The sequence below is a fragment of the Pieris napi genome, chromosome 19 (assembly GCF_905475465.1).
Source record: "Pieris napi chromosome 19, ilPieNapi1.2, whole genome shotgun sequence".
NCBI classification, from domain to species: Eukaryota; Metazoa; Arthropoda; class Insecta; order Lepidoptera; family Pieridae; genus Pieris; species Pieris napi.
Genome location: NC_062252.1, coordinates 4,006,178 through 4,023,936, shown reverse-complemented (window position 1 = coordinate 4,023,936; position 17,759 = coordinate 4,006,178). Strand labels below are relative to the sequence as shown.

The 17,759-nt window shown below is 34.6% G+C and overlaps 1 protein-coding gene across 1 annotated transcript; it reads right to left on the bottom strand.

Moving 5' to 3' along the window:
• Positions 1-2,695: 2,695 nt before the first annotated feature.
• Positions 2,696-13,433, bottom strand: LOC125059224 (trypsin-3-like). Its single transcript, XM_047663537.1, has 5 exons — positions 13,306-13,433; positions 5,791-6,025; positions 5,188-5,437; positions 3,968-4,117; positions 2,696-3,127 (listed from the first exon to the last, which is right to left on the bottom strand). Exons 1-5 carry the CDS (start codon positions 13,352-13,354, stop codon positions 2,975-2,977), a joined length of 837 nt encoding a protein of 278 aa, XP_047519493.1. The 5' UTR covers positions 13,355-13,433; the 3' UTR covers positions 2,696-2,974.
• Positions 13,434-17,759: the final 4,326 nt, after the last annotated feature.

Here is a 17,759-nt window from a genome sequence, read left to right as displayed (position 1 = left end):
TTGCGCTATCGTACACAAACATGAAAATTTATATTACATTAAATACGCCGTGCCAGCTGTCTACTCTACATCCGTCTTACGAATTTTCGATCAGGTCACGTGTGCTGACGCGATTTTAAAATTTTTTACCCATTCCAAAAAAATTAACAACAATAAAGAATTTTTCACTTCAAAAATGAGATTTACACTCGTCACTAATCTTACTACGTGATAGAAAACGTAAAGTATACGTAAAAGTTAATGGTTTTTCATATAAATACAACGTCATTGCCATCTTAACCCAGAAACTGCACAAACGTCCAAAAAATAAATATGTTTATTGCAAAGCTAAAATTATTCTCATTTCTCGTTAAAACGCCAAATTATTTTGATTGGAAATTGGAATGAATAGAGCATCGAAATGTAATAGCATCGGAATGTTACGCTGATTTGAGCTTCCAAAGGATCAAGTGGATTATTACGATTATGATTGCAACCGCAGCAACGTCCTCGAAAACTACAATAATAACACTCGATGCCTACAATAATAACATTTCCGTTTGTTATTATTACCGTTTCTAGGAATATCTTGAATATAATAGATATCTGTGATGTACCGTAGCCTGTTTTTCTCCTATTTTTTTAAAAAAGGCGATAAGAAGATCTGTTCTGCCTGGGACTCATCCAATAATCACGAATTTAAATTATGATAGCAAATGTTAAAAACATGTATCAAAATGACAGGAAATTGTTTTTAAATTTACAAGATGACCACTCGTTAATTTAACGTAGTCATTTTTAACGACATATGTTTTCGTGATTGTGGCTTTAAAACATATTATCTTAAATTGTAGTGGCGGACGGAAACATCGTTAATAGCTAGCCTTGATTTATGAGATTCATTCCGAAACATACATTTTTCTATGACCACTTAAAGTCATTATGTTTCGATGTTGTGGTACGTTTTTGTAGTCAAACATATGCATAGATAGGGATTATAATAGTACAGTACACACATCTGCTTACATAAAATTAAGACGGCAGTAGCTTTGGGTAAGATTCAGAAACGAGACGGGAACTTCCGTAAGCCAAAATCTAATACATTTTCAGCGTCATTTGTAAATCTTACTAAGGATAAAGATGTTAGTTTGACATCAAAAATAAAGTCTGCTGTGTCTGTATGAACGCGATAAATCCAAAAACTACTAAACATATTTTATACGGTTTTTGTATTATTAATAGTAACACCCTTAAACAACAAAACGCAAATTTCATTCGTTTTATGCATATTGACTGAAATGTAATAAACATAGTCGTAAAAAATCTTGCCAAAATACATAAGGTCCAGGTGAAGCTCCTGGCGGAATCTAGTAGTATATAAATAACAAGAGATAGTTGAAACACATGCACAATGCTCTTATAAATTATATATTAATATCTTATTGAAATGTACGTAAATAATAAATTGCACGTTCTGTTATTGAATACCTACATTGTTATACAAGTTCGAACATTGCAGACTCGAGAGACTTTAAAATCGCATTCTTATGTCACTAAAGTTTTATGTCAAGTGAACATAAATAGTATTATATTATTATAACGTTGAATTCAGCGTAATGCAATATTTTCCTAGTAATAGAAATGTTAGTTTTTTTTAAATATTCGGAATTCCTTACGAAAGAAGATACTGTATCTATTGCCAGGAGAAAGGCTTTATATCAATAATATATCAATATTATATATAAACTGTAGTTACATTTTATATTGACGAGTTCCTATGCTTTTCTTTATCCGCTAGAGCCTCATACATTAATAGGTCACGCATGTTGCAAAGTATTTTTGTTCCTATTTAGAAATTATTTTACGGCACTTCTTTTACGTTGAAAAATTAGTCAGGACTAACTAAATTTTTATAACTTTGTTATTAATTTACTGGGTACATTTTTTACTCTATTAATACTATGTGTTACATTTGTTAATCGCAAGTGTAGTTTGGCCCTTAACAATAACCATTATTCAATGGATTAAATTCAAACAATTATCAAAGGATTAATTTTCATCCCTAATGCAGAACAGTGTTAATTTCATGATTGTTGTTATAGCATTATCACATGAGATACAAATAAATTTTGCACAAATTGCAGTTGTGACCAGATACAATTTAATTTAGAAAGACAAAGGTATTCAGAATCATACTGACTCTCTATGTACGCACTTACGCAGGTAACATTTGCCTACCTAAGTCGAAGGTATAACATGTGTTTCAGACCCGAAATTCTAATGAATATTTATTACATATTCTTTAAAAACAATGTCAAGTAATCAATATGTAGTGCAGGGAAGGTACTGCTCTTCTGCGAGTATCCTAGACCAGTATATCCACTGACTGGCTCGTAGGACCAAATGGCTGAAGTAGTTGTAAATAGACTTTGCGGTTGGAGTAACTTTCTTAGCGCGTTTCCGGGTATGACGTCATCGCAAGCATAGGAGTAGATCATATAGATTGTAGGTGTCGCTACTAAACAAATTATTATAAACCACGAACACTGTGAGGCGGAGGTGTTTCAAGTACTTCTGCTTACTTATAACTACAAAGGCCACCGTACTTCGATCATTCAACTATCCTCTTTTGCTTCGGCCCCAGTAGCACCAAAACGTAACTAGGAATAAAAACAATTAAGCCAGATATATTTATTTTATTTTATTATATTATAATCAAGTATATAGGAAAAAAGCTTACATTTACAAAGATGACTAAATTCTATTGGGAGAGTCAATCAAATTATTTATGTATGAAAATAAATAATTTAAAGATATTTTTAAATCTAAAACTAAAATCTAGTAACTGAATACTTAGACAACTACTACTGTAAACTTAACTATCTATAAAAAACCTACTAACGTTACCTAATAACGCTAATGAGGAAACGAATAAAAGAATTGACGTACACAAATACGTCAATCTAAGAATTATTTTTCATAATAATAATTGCGTTTATAATCCAGTATTCTCAGTTATCCAGTCTCTCAGTAGAGGCGAGGCAATATTAGCGAACGCTGATGGTGAAAGCGCCTGTCCACAGCCTCGGCCAAAGGACACAATACCAACAGCCATGCCATCTTGAACAGCAGCACCACCTGAATCACCCTAGAAACACGGAAAATTTTATTAATATTAATTCAATCTGCCGTGTCTGATATAAACATTTCGGATGATTTATCTGGATGTTAGATAGAGATTCGGTCTGAGTGTTCCGAATAAAAAAGGGTGCGTGTACTTATGTACGCGCGTAAGAAGTTATACTTCTTTGGTATTATTAAAAATAGTTTTTGATTGCATGCAAATAATTAATTACAATTAAATAATCAAAGACTGGAAAGAGAATCAATAAAGTTCAGTTTACTTTTGAAAAATTAAATAAATAAATATTTATTATTATTCTCTTACATTAAGTGTACCTAACATAAATTCTATTATTATTCGAATGTTGTTTTTAAATTATTTCCAATGCCGTAGCATCTTCCGTGGGCAACTTCATTCTGTTAATTTTGTGTCGCGGTGCGCGCGCATCGTAAAATTTCACTCTCATAAATTTTTCATGACGCGCCTAAAGAAGTATAGCTTCAAAAAAATTAGATGTTGGAGATTGTATCTCGCGCTCACTCTAAATTAGCTGGCCGGTGGTGACTGGTCGTACCGCGATCAGCGTGGCTATTTATGATTTATTTGCTGATTGACCTTGGAAATAATTTGATTAATTTGATTTCATAGAGAGAGGCATGCATGCGATAGGGTAATAACTAATGTGTCTATGAAAGTGCACCTATTAAGAACTGCGGCTGAATTTACGAATGATAAAATATAAATAATTAATAAATTGTTTAGCACAGAGGTTAATCGGTTTGTTAGACACATTTCTGTTCTTATTTCAAAATTTGTGAGTGATTAACGTATAATTACACCCAAACATAAATACTCTATTAATACCTGACAAGTACTTTCCCCTCCCAAGAAAAAGTTCCCGGCACAGAACATATTCGTAGTGAGTACAGTGGGGTAGACAAGAAAACATTGATAATAGTTCACTACAGGCAATTTCACGGACATAAGACGATCTGGGATGGATGATGCACCTTGCTGTAACAAATACATTCAAATTCAAAACATAGAGACGGTAGGTATGTGAGCGCCTTTAATTAATTTTTATTTTTTGTAAAATTACTACAAACCACAGTGGTTTACAAATGTAATATATTATGATTGTCTGTTTTTTTTATGTAACAGGAGGCAAACGGGCTGTAGGCTCACCCGACGTTTTGTGATACTACCGCCCACTCACTGCCAGAAGGCTCGCACGTGCGTTGCCGGCCTTTTAAGAATTGGTACGCTCTTTTCTTGAAGGACCCTAAGACGAATTGGTTCCGAAATAGTGGGCAGGTTCCACATGATGGTGGTGCGCGACCAAAACTGCCTTAAGAAACGACTCGGGAGCTTCCGCGCAGAGGTGAGAACAGTACTCCATGTGCAGGCTGAATTTGCGCTTTAAAAAATGGTGGCCCGGAGTGAAGTACCGTCTCGCCTTGCTGAGTACACCAAGCTTCTTAGAGGCTTACTTAGCCACTCCTTACAAATGACTGCGAAACTGCACATCATTCGCTAAGTCAACGCCCAGTATTCTGATGCTAGCTGCTATAGAGAGTGTCTTCGAAGAGATGAGTAGCGACAAAGGGTGATTTTTAGCGAAAAATGTCCAAACTTGTATCTTCTTGGGATTAAATTGCACTAGATTTAGTCTACCCCAGTCCGAGACTCCACGTAGCAGAGTTTTGACTTCAGACACAGGTTTGTTTCGGTTCTCTTCGACGACTGCCCAAAAAAATACTTCAAACCTTTTCGTTATTTATTTTTGATTGTATCTAAATTACATGTCCCTTCATTTATATGTGTAAGATGGATGAACTCAATATTAGTTATGTCCTACCTTTGTCTTACTTTAATAAAAATTCCATGTATAAATATATATTATTTATTACGAGCGATAAGACATTGGTTGGATCTAGACTAGCGAACATGAAAACATTACAAACAAGGCAAACGGTTACAACTACTACACACAAGTACAATATTATTGTGTGAGTTAATATGATGTCACTACATATGGAATTCAATATTTAATCTAAGAAAATTGTACGTAAAAAAATACATACCCTTGTCCTTCCCCAACCACTGACAACTATTTCCGAATTTCCACGCACCGCCCTATTTCTGGGAGGTAGAGCTACAGGCTGCATTGTTTCGCTAAATTCAATAGGTTTTGTAGTTTTCATAAATGCTACATCTTTGTCAAAAGGTGGATCGTCATATTCTGGGAAAGGAGTGACTTCTGCTATTTCAATGATGGTTCCGTTCTTCCGAAACGAACTTCCGGCTCGTAGGACTACTGTTTTTGGATCCACGCTGAGAAGGAAAATGTATATAAAAAACATAATTTATCTTAATTAAAAACTATTTAATGCGTAGTTTTAATATTTAAATTGTCAGTTAAAGATCTAACCCTGAGACTTAAATTAGATGCGTATATTTAAATGATGAATTAAGCACTCAAAAATTTAATATAAATTAAATACACATTTTGGTCACTGATTTGTATGGCGTAAAGTATGCGGAAGTGTTTGACACTTTCACGTACATCAGTGATAGGACTATGCAAATGTAGACTATTTTTATCCTAGTAGCCACCTGGAGTCACTGGTCACCTAGTCTAAGAGCCCAATGTGCAAAATTATTCTATCATGAACTGTCTTACTTACTTTTGTGCACAATGTGCGGCTGTCATAATATAATTTTCGCTGACTATGAAACCTCCACAAAAGTAGGAGTTATTCACAATAAACGAAACTTGGTAAGGATAATCCTTTATGTCAGCTTCCTGTCCGTTCACAATTCTATCATCAGTCACACTGGGAACGGAAGCAACATCCTTGCCATTCACAGGAACCTTTTCCGATAATATTATATCGGAAACTAGAATATTTATCCCTAACACTGAAAAAGGGAATACAAATATATATTACTTGTAACCGGAAAAGCGTAAATATCTTCTTTGTGATCCACTAATAACAGTAATTGTGGACCGATAAAATAACATCATATACTTATATAAGTAGTATTTTAGAACGCTATGTCGCTTGCCCCGAAGCACAAAGTCGTAAAAGCAAAATCTATTTTTTCTCAGGAAAAATAAAAGAAGGTAATGCTTATATTACTAGGATACTAAGTATGTTACATATATATATATCAAATTATAGCAATTTTTTCCTATTCGACGATTTAAACATTGTTGTTATGTATTTAGTGTAAATAGTTTAGAAAATCACTAACAGTAAGTCATCTAATTAGAATTACTTTCACTGTACGTACATTAAACGTAATAACGGAGGATTGACGAAAGTTTAGATCTTAATAATCTATTACCAATCTTTTCGCGGACATAATATTACTTTGGTGAAACAGGGATATAATATTACCACTGTTAAGGAGTTATAGTTGAGAATTGATCACTAATTGATTGAGGGTCTTGAAATTAAATAAACTGCAATAATAACACGTGCGAATCGTATGACACTTTTATTTTAACTAAGTAAGAGTAGTGGACTGTATATACATATTTGGACATGCCGCCCACCAAAGGACGCAGTCCTTTAAAAGAAATAACATAAAAGAAAAAATAAACACTTAACAAAATTACAAACTATAGTTCAATACAATTGTTTCACGAAAGACACAATAGTATGCATCAGACATTGTTTTTCATCATATTTAAATGGCTTATTGACTATTGTACATAAAAATAAGACAAACCGCCCACCGTAATATGTCTGCATACATAGTTGGATATAGCATTACACAACAATTCACATGTTATAGTCTATTAATATATGTATATTATAGCGTAGTATAGTAAGTACACAGGCATCTAACACAGTATATAATAATTTTTAAAAACATACATAACAGGTAAGTATTACATAGTTTGTATATTTTGTTTATTACATATTTCCAAATAAGGTTTTTGTTAACAATAGTAAGTTGATATATAAATTGATTTTCACTTTTAAATGACTAATGAACATTTATAATAATAAAGTAACAATTAAAAATAGACTAATTATTTAGTTAAAATGCATATTTTTGATACAGGTCTTTTGAGCGTTCCGCTTCTACATTTGATCGATACTACCCGGGTCACATTGTCGGGACCGATATGCTTTTTAACTATTCTACCCATAATCCAGTTACCAGGAGGAACATTATCCTCCTGTATAACAACTACATCATCAATTTCCGGTTCTAAGTTATTTTTAACATTCCATTTGTACCTATTGTTTAGAATTACAAGATATTCTTTAGACCATCGGTTCCAGAAGTCAGTGACCATTTTTTGTGTTAACCGCCAACGATCGCGATAACTGATGTCTACATAAGCATGACTTTGGTCAGCTACATTAAGCACAGGTTCGCCGATCAAAAAATGTCCAGGCGTCAGTGGGAGAGGATCATTAGGGTTGTCACTTAAGACAGTCAGAGGTCGTGAGTTAAGGCAGGCTTCTATTTGAGTCAGCATAGTTGTGAGCTCCTCGTAAGTTAGAGTGGTATCGCCAATAACCTTTTTAAGGTGTGATTTGTGCTACGTACGCCAGCCTCCCACAAACCTCCAAAATTAGGAGCGTGTGGGGGTATGAAATGCCATGTAGTACGCTCTAATGTTATATATATATTATTTCTGCTATTTCACTAGGCACTGAAGATTTGGCACTGTTAAACATTGTCGTTAATTGTTTTTCTGCTCCTACAAAGTTTGTGCCATTGTCACTATAGATATCTTGACAGTGGCCTCGTCTTGCTGTAAACCTTCTAAAAGCGGCGATGAATGCCTTCGAAGTCATGTCTGTGACAGCCTCCAAGTGTATAGCGCGTGTGGCCATGCAAATAAACAAGCAAATATATCCTTTAAAGGACTTTGCTCCTCTACCTGGGGAGAATCTGATGTTAATAGGTCCAGCATAGTCCACACCGACCGACTTAAATGGTCTATTGGGAGTTACACGCACCTCTGGTAATTGACCCATTAACTGTGATGATTTACATTTCGAATATCTAATGCAAGTCACACACTCACGGTAACATTTCTTTGTTTGATCCTTAGCTCGTAGTATCCAGTATTTTGTTCTCAAATAATTTATCATCAGTTGTGGTCCTCCATGCATTGTTTTCTGATGAGCATCCATAATTATAAGTCTGCTAAGATAGTTTTTAGCAGGTAAAATTATAGGATGCTGTGTGTCGTACTCCACGTGTGACTGTTGTATTCTTCCGCTGACTCTTAGAATCCCATTTTCATCGATAATGGGCGTAAGACTTCGCAGTTTACTCCTTTTAGAAACATATCCCAGAGTCTTTAATTGTTTCATTTCATCCTTAAATTCAAACCCTTGAACTTGTTTAATGCAAATATCTAAGGATTCATTAATTTCTTTTGTTGAAATATAACTTGTATAACACCGACGCTTATCTTTAGTTGATTTTAAATTTAGCCATCTTCTACAGTATGAAATAACTCTCAATAACTTATTTAAATTAGAAAACTTAGACCATATAAATTCTTCTTCGGATGTACATAAAGCAGTTAAAGATTTAATCTTCTCTTCTTCTTGTGTATCTTCGATGTCGACCATACTCAAATTTACATCTAATAAAGATAGCCAGGCGGGTCCATTCCACCATAGCAAGTGATTTGATAGATCTAAAGCTTGTAGACCTCTTGACGCACAGTCGGCCGGGTTCATCTCAGAAGTAACGTGTCCCCATTGTTCGTAATTTAAAATATTTAGTATATCAGATACACGGTTACTTACGAACGTGTTCCAGCGACTAGGTCCTCCCCTTAGCCATGCCAGGACTATGGTTGAATCAGTCCATGCATGTAAGTATTCGTTAGATATGTTTAACACTTGTGATATTTCAGAAATTAGCTTGGCCGCCAACACAGCACCACATAATTCCAGTCGAGGTATTGAAATCTGTTTCGTAATTGGTGCAACCTTAGTTTTGGCTGATATTAAATTCACATAAACCTCATTGCCTTCAATGACTCGCATGTATACTGCTGCACCATATGCTGTCTGTGAAGCATCTGCAAAGACATGTAACTCTGCTTTAGATGTGGAAGAATAACGTAGCCACCTCGGTATATTAATGCATTTAATATGTATCAAATTTTCTCTAAATTGTAACCATTCCTTCAGTAAATCTCCTGTTATAGTGCTGTCCCAATCTAATCCAGTTAGCCATAACTTCTGGATTATTAACTTTGCTATAACAACAACAGGGGCTATCCATCCCAAAGGGTCATACAGTTTTGCTACTTCTGAGAGAATCTGCCGTTTAGTTATAGGTTCTTTTACTATAGGCACATTTAGAGTATATTCGAATTTGTCTATGTCTCTATTCCAACTCACTCCTAATACCTTAACTAGGTTATTTACCTTCAGAGGCAGTTCATGATCATCTCGTTTATTTTCACCAATATATTTTAGCACATTTTTACTATTACTGCTCCACTTTTGGAGCTCAAAACCTCCTAAATTCATTAATTTACTCATGTCATTATATATATTAATAGCATCAGCAACTGTCTCACATGACGTCATTAAATCATCGACGTAATAATCACGTTTAGTTATATGAGCAGCAACAGGGAACTTCGATTGTTCATCATCAGCTAATCTCTGGAGTGACTTCACAGCGAGATAAGGCGCACATGCTGTCCCAAATGTTAATCTTAAAAGCTTGTAATGTTTTATTGGCTCACTCGGATTAAATCTCCATAGAACTCTTTGGTAATTTGTATCATCTTCTGACACCCTCACCATTCTATACATTTTAATTATATCTGCAGTAAGGCAAATCTTATAAAGCCTCCATCTCACCAATATGTAGCGCAAATCTTGCTGCAACTTAGGACCAATATGTAAATCATCATTTAAAGAAACATTATTAACTCCTTTGCACGAAGCGTCAAAGACTATACGAAGTTTTGTCGTCTCCTTATCTTCGCGAAGTACCGCGTGGTGCGGGAGATAGACTGCAGTGGGACTATCAATTTCTGCATGTATAATTTCAACCATATGATTTAAATTTATATATTCGTTTATGACCTTGTGGTATTCTTCTTTAAGTTTCTGGTTTTTTAATAATTTTCTTTCTAATATTTTAAACCTCTTGGCAGCAATTTCTTTAAGATTTCCTTGCCTACATTGTGGATTTCCAGTCTTGAATGGTAGTTTAACCACAAATCTTCCTTCTTCATCTCTTATAGTTGTACTGTCATAAAAATGTTCACAAAATTCCTCTTCTTTTGATAGTCTCTTCTCTATAGTATTTGGTTCATTCTGGATTTCCCAAAATTTCTTGAGCATCTCGTCATCTTTAAGTTGAACATGCAAACTTGCAACATTTGTGTCCGAAGAACCTGTTTCTTGAGGCAGCTTTCCTGATAGCACCCAACCTAGGCATGTTCTCTGTGCTAGTAAGTTGCCCCTAGGATGTTTGATTATACCATCTAAAATAATGTTACTGTATACGTCTGCTCCCAAAAGAATGTCAATTTTTCCAGGTGTTTTGAAGGCTGAGTCAGCCAACTCTAAAGATTCTAGGTCTGACCATTCAGGAGCACTAAGTTTGGTAGTAGGCAGAAGTGTTGTTACTGAACGCAATACATATGCATTCACTCGTATTATTGTCTTAGGATCGTGGCGAGATTTCACCTTAAGTGAAACCATGTATTTGATTCTCATTTGCCCCTCTCCCACACCTGACACCCAACCACTTACTGATCGGCGCGAAAGATTAAGTAATTGTACTGTAGCTTCAGTTATAAACGATGCTTGCTACCCTTGGTCTAACAATGCTCTAATAATATGTTTGCAACCATTCCTACTCTCTACTAATACCTCAGCAGTAGCTAATAGGACACTATTTTGACAATTTTCCTTGGAAAAGTTAGTTACAAAGTGTACATCGTTTGTTATAGAATTAAGCTTACCTTTAGTTTGTTCAGTCATGGTACCTGTCAACGTGGATTCCCCTTCACTCGTAGTCACCGTGTTTCGATCTCTCTCGTAGTGTAGCAATGAATGATGACGACGCCCACATTTTCTGCAACACGTTGGCTGGCGACATCTGATTACTGAATGTGATGGGGCAAGACAATTAAAACATAATTTATTCTGCTGGACGAACTCTTGCTTTTCTTTTGTAGACATGTCTGCGAACTGTTTACAATAATAGATGTAGTGTTTACCACTGCATAACACACATTTAACTTCCTGCTTATTCACATCATTGTGTATACCTGAATGAAAGGACTTAGGTTTAGCAATAGGTGTAGCAACAGGCTTAGGGTATGGTGATTTCACTCTGTGACTGTCTATCATTTCTAACGATCGAAATCTAGCTTCAAGAAAATCCCGCAGTTCTGCCCAAGTAGGTAATTCGGTGTTACTCAAACTAAGTTGTTGTTCCCATCTCTTTATCGATTCATTGTCCATCTTTGATATTACTAAATAATTAATAATCATATCCCAAGTGTCGGTTTTCACACCGAGATTTTGCAACGTTTTTAAGCATACCGACGTAGTGTCTACTAATTGTTTGATTGAACTCGATGTCTCCGTACTTATAACCTTCTGTGAAAATAATGTTCTTAAAATTGCATAGCAATTCAACCGTTTATTATTATATCGTTTCACTAACTGGTTCCATGCCTCATCGTAGTTTGCATCCGTAGTCGAAAAGTTGCGTATTAATAGTTCTGGGTCACCCGATAAATTACTTTTTAGATAATGTAGTTTTTGCACCGGCGTTAAAGACTTGTTGTTATGAATCAAGGAGCAAAATAAGTCATAAAAAGTTGTCCATTCTTCATATTTACCTCCAAACTTCGGTATTTGTATTGACGGTAATTTAATATCATTTAATGACCTCTGTTCGTCGCCACCCGCTATTGAGGTATGTGATAAAGGAGACTGTTTGGTTAAGTTTTGAAAGTCCTCCTTCATAGTGGACTTGTACTGAATATATAGCTCATCAAAAATATCACTAAAGTTTCCTTTAAAATAGGTACTTTCCTTTTCTTCCTCTTTAGATATTTTTAAAATTAAACTTTTGTGTCCTTCCTTAAAGTCCCGCCATAATTGTTCTAACACTTCTAATCGAGTTTCTATATATGATATTTTTATTCTGTCTTTCGGTGATTTCCTATAATTCTTTTCTGCACTTCTTAATGTCTCCAACAACTTAAATTGATACTCAAAAAGACCCTCCATCGTACACTATGACTTTGAGCGTAGTTCGTAATTATCCGATTACTCAGACCCACTGAAAAAACTGAACACAGCCCAACGTAATAGTACTTCACAGTATGGTGTGTATATAACGTAATTTATTTCGTTTTTATAGGTTAATTTCACTTTTATAATGTTATTATAACACTGTAATGAAACACTGATCACACAAAAATCCTTCCAACTATTCCTTATCGCTTAGGAATGTGAGCATCTATTGTTCTCACTGTTCGCCAACTATTGAACAATAGCGATGTTATCCGGTTCGATTTTGGACCATATGTTAAGGAGTTATAGTTGAGAATTGATCACTAATTGATTGAGGGTCTTGAAATTAAATAAACTGCAATAATAACACGTGCGAATCGTATGACACTTTTATTTTAACTAAGTAAGAGTAGTGGACTGTATATACATATTTGGACACCACTCTTAATTTGTTTTTAACTGTCGCATTAAGTTTTAATGATTATTTGGTAGAATTACAATCTAAACTATCTATCTTTATGGCTGTTGCGATCTATTCCACGGGAGGTAAAATGAGGTAAACGTGTATTACTAACATTGTGCATAAGATAATTTCTGAATGACGGGTAAATAAACTAAAATGTTTTCGAAAATTCTGAAAAAAATAGTATATATCACCCAAGGAAATCAAAAATGAGAAAACATTAAAACTTTCAGACTTTGTACTCGGGAAAGCGATATAGCCATTAATAGAACGCACATACATAATACCCACACGATAAATCTTTAAAGTGTTTAATTTATATTTAACAGTTAAATGTATTATTTTTTGTTTTGTTTTTGAGAATAACAAGCATAAAAATTTAAAGTTTAAAAAATTACTAGTTAAAAGAATGAGAATATTTTATGATACCTATATTTTATTTTGATACTATTTTGTTCTATTTTTCTTACCTGCTTGAATACAAACCGCCGAAAGCGATACAAAGCACATAGACCACATCGTTAGGAAGTTGGCAAGAAAGTGTAATACTTAACCAAGTGTACGAGAAATGAATTACAATTAGCAACTACCTTTTTATATTGCTGTGTCTCATTTGAATATCGCATTGTATGGCCCCTATAACCTATTGTATGTGATAATAGCACAACTAGACAGTATGTCATTTTACGATATACGATGCTTTTTTTACCTATTAAATTAATTTTGCGCGCATTTGACACGCTAACTTAAATATATTTTATAGAGCATAATAATTTATAGTAGGCAAAAAAATATAGTAAGTTTTATTATAATAGCAATGCCTTAACTTACTACTATTTCGTATCAGTACGTCAAATGTGACGTTGATACTTTGTATCATAATGACGTAATTAAAATATCTCAAAAGGCCGGAAACGTACTCGCGAGCCTTTTGGCATTGAAAGTGTCCATGGGCGGCGGTATCACTTAACATCAGGTGGGCCTCGTGGCTGTTTGCCCCCTGTTCTATTAAAATAAATAGCAATTGTAACTCTCTAAACTCACCGCTTTTTTTAACTGAACTAGATAAAATTTTTACCGCAATTCCAACTGATGTTAAGTTAGGTGCGTATATTGGAGTTCACGCCTGCCAGGAGATGTCTACTTAGCCGCCGCTTGACCCATGTTGTACTCTTTGGGAAAGATTGAAGTGGGCAAGGAATTTCATTCCTTCGCTGTTTTCAAAAAAATCCAAATCGTGTATTGCGGCCCTTGGAGTTGTTAACGACGAAAGGGTGAAACTCCAGCTACTAGACAAACGTAGTTTGAAAGGGGATGATAGAACCATCCAAGGAACATTCTCGGAGGTACAATCTTTAGAAGACTGAAAGGCAGGCAACTGAACGGCGATGGTAAAGGCTTCGGTCGAAATAGTTTAGATGTATAGGAACTATAACAGAGAGATGCTTACAGCTGGGAAACAATTAAGATGGATGGATATCATAAATTAGGTAACAAATGCTCAAGCTGGCGTTTAGCTAATATTATAATAAATAAATAAAATACATTTAAGAGGAATAAATATGTAACTTTTACTGCTATAGTCTTGTTAGATGAGTAAAAAAGGCTAGAATCGTTGACATTATTTGTGAACCTGTTTTCTTGATATTTATATGCAAGTAATTGATCAAACGGGTGTGTTTGCCTGAATTGACCTGCGCTTGTTAGTAGAGCAAGCAAGGCGAGGTCTGAATGCACAACCCCGTAGTCCGAGAGCCCCGCGTTTTGTTGCGCACTTCATTTATCAGGAGCCATGACATGACACTAAGGAAAAAAATCATGTTCGTGTACATAATACTTTTAAGAATTTTTAATAATTTAATTCCTACAACATGAATGTAACAAATGACACCTCTTTTCTCAAAAAAATGATGGTTTCATGGTTAAATTAACATCCATTATCACTTAACTATAGTTTACGCGAGCGGAATAATCTAAGTGCTACCTGAATTTCTACTTAGTTTTTATCTAGAATATAATGTTGATAGTGCGTAGTTAAGTTGGATGAATACAAACATTTGAATACCCCTATATTGTATTTCGTATATATAGCTGTCGTTTCTACAATTATTTTTTAATGTATTTTAATTCTATTACTGTCAAGTTTATTTAAATTTCAAATTAAGATTATTATTTATTTAGTCATTTGTTTTTTTTTTTCATACAAATTTCACGACCATTCTTTAAACTTGTAAATCTTTACTTGTATTTCCCAAACACGGAGGAAAATGATCATTTTTACTACTGGACCGATTAGAAAAATTTTATGCCATTAGAATCCTACATTATCCCAGTTGACCATAGAATATGTATTTAAAAAAGTTAGGAATCCGAATGGAAACTTAGATAATGTAACACAAGGTGTGAACAAAATACCAATATAAATCCCTATATCGCAAATGCTGCGTAAATTATCGACAATAGAATACAATTTAATACTACAGTTTTATAGTATGTTAAAAACACTAACTCACCTTCATTCATGTTAACCTTGGTACGGGATGTATTAACATAAAATAATAAAGTATGCTTGATGAATTTTGTACTTGTACCCGCCTTCTTTTTTTTTCTTTTTTTTTATGAGGTGAAAATGCGCTTACGCAGGCCCGCGCCAAGGATGTCGAGCTTGATGCGGGGACTGAGGGGCTGGGTCTACACTTAAATCCCTCTGCTATTCAGAGGGGTAGCGAAACCCCACCCACTAAAAACACCTCAGCCCTTCACACGACTTGTACCCGCCTGGACTACATGCCCATATCATACAGTAACCGAGGTCAGGTCTCTAGTAAGCAATAACAATGTTTCACTGAAGGCTTAAAATAAACTACGCACTGGGTGATTCATCTTCACTAGATATTAATTGTGGGAAGTTTTCAGCCATTCAGGTATTACCTTAATTAAAATTTATATCTACAGAGCAAACACATTTACCACCCTGCCTCAACACTTTTAAATTAACCTCCCAAGCGACCTTTTAATAAAATACGTGATCATATTTTAGCTAATTATTATAACATAAACCCATAGTAGTCTTTTTACGATGACTAATGTTTAATTCCATAAACAATTAATTTTATTTAATTTTTTTTTATTTGTCAGGTTACTGCAAAATAATAAGAACATTTTTACACATTACATAACGTTTATCTTGTCTTGGTTAAGTCAAAGTGACTGATCATTGTTTAAAAGCACAGCTTCCATACTCGAAGTAACCATAACAAATATCATCATACTAAAGACCACCACTATGTGGAATCAGCTGCCCACTGGAGTATTTCTGATCAATTCAACTTAGGCTCCTTGAAGAAAGGACGCGTACCAAATCTTTAGTCAAGTCATGTCAAAAATCATTTATTCATGTATGTAACACGGTTTACACTTATGAACGTCAAAAAAATAAATTTACATTAAATGGTTCTAATTTTACTGCCAGTTCTCAAATCAAGGGCGTAGAACGGAAGAGAAGAACTGGCAATTAACTCTCGCCGCTTTAAACACCGGCAACGCACTAACGTTCCCTCTGGCATTGAGTGTGTCCATGTGCGGTAGTATCACTTAACATTACGTGAGTTCTCTGCCCGTTTGCCCTCTGTTCTATAAAAAAGTCAGTAGGGAACTAATTTTATAGTAAATATGTTAAATAATTTCATCTTAATAACTGTTTTGAATTATCAATTTTATGTAAAAAATTAAATAAAAACAAATCAGTGGCGCTACAACCTCTTTAGGTCTTGGCCTCAGATTTCAGAATCTGTTTCATGATCATTTTTATATCTAATAGGCAAGTAGGTGATCAGCCTCGAGTGCCTGACACACGCCATCGACTTTATGGGTCCAAGACATGTCAGTTTCCTCACGATGTTTTCCTTCACCGTTCGAGCAAATGTTAAGTTGCGCAAAGAAAGAAAGTCCATTGGTGCACAGCCGGGGATCGAACCTACGACCTTAGGTATGAGAGTCGCACGCTGAAGCCAACAGTGCTCAATTTTATGTATAATCTTAAAATCCTATGTATAATAACGAAAGAAGTATAATGTATTGATTAACCTTCACCTCGATTAGCAAGAACTTAAACATCTCTGAGTTATCAATTTATCAAACAACACGGTTCGTCTTTCATCTCATGAAATATTTTGGCAATAGGCCGCTTTTCTTCCTTGTTGGCTTTTTCTATACCTATTCATCGGCCCACGCAATTGTTATGAAATTTTCGTTAAGGAGAAATTTTCCATATCGGTTTTTCCCGTCATAACTTGGAACTTATACTATGCGACATTGAACTACTAAGAACGGTAATGTAACCATGGTTATTAATTACCAACCATGAAAATAATTTACGATATTTATACTCGATAAAGTCTTTTATCAATTTATTATTAGTAATTAAAAAAAACATTTAAATTGGGAGTCTAGACATTGCGATTTAAATGTATCTACCATAACCTAAAATCTAAAGGTACTGAGTAAGTAGGCATAGAAGTCTGATTACCTGCTTGCCTTAAAACACACAGCTGTATCCAAATTTGACAGATTATACGAGAAAATAATAAACGGCTCAAACGGGTTCAAGTACACAGGCGCTAATTAAAGGTTTTAGTTGGCTGGTACATAGAACCGGTGACCCCAGAGCTCAACAAATAAGTGGCACAATACAGCGAGGAAATGCTGCCAACATTGAAGGTACACTGCCACTTTTAATAATTATTTTTATTACGTAGGTTAAGAATATTGTAAATGCTGTATATTTGTGTGTTGGAAATAAATATTTTAATAAAGGTGAATAATTCGTTATTGAGATTTATAAAGTCATTAAAGCGTAACCTTAATTGGTAAATTTAAAAATAATATATGGGGTCGTTAACATCATACTCATAAACAGTCATTA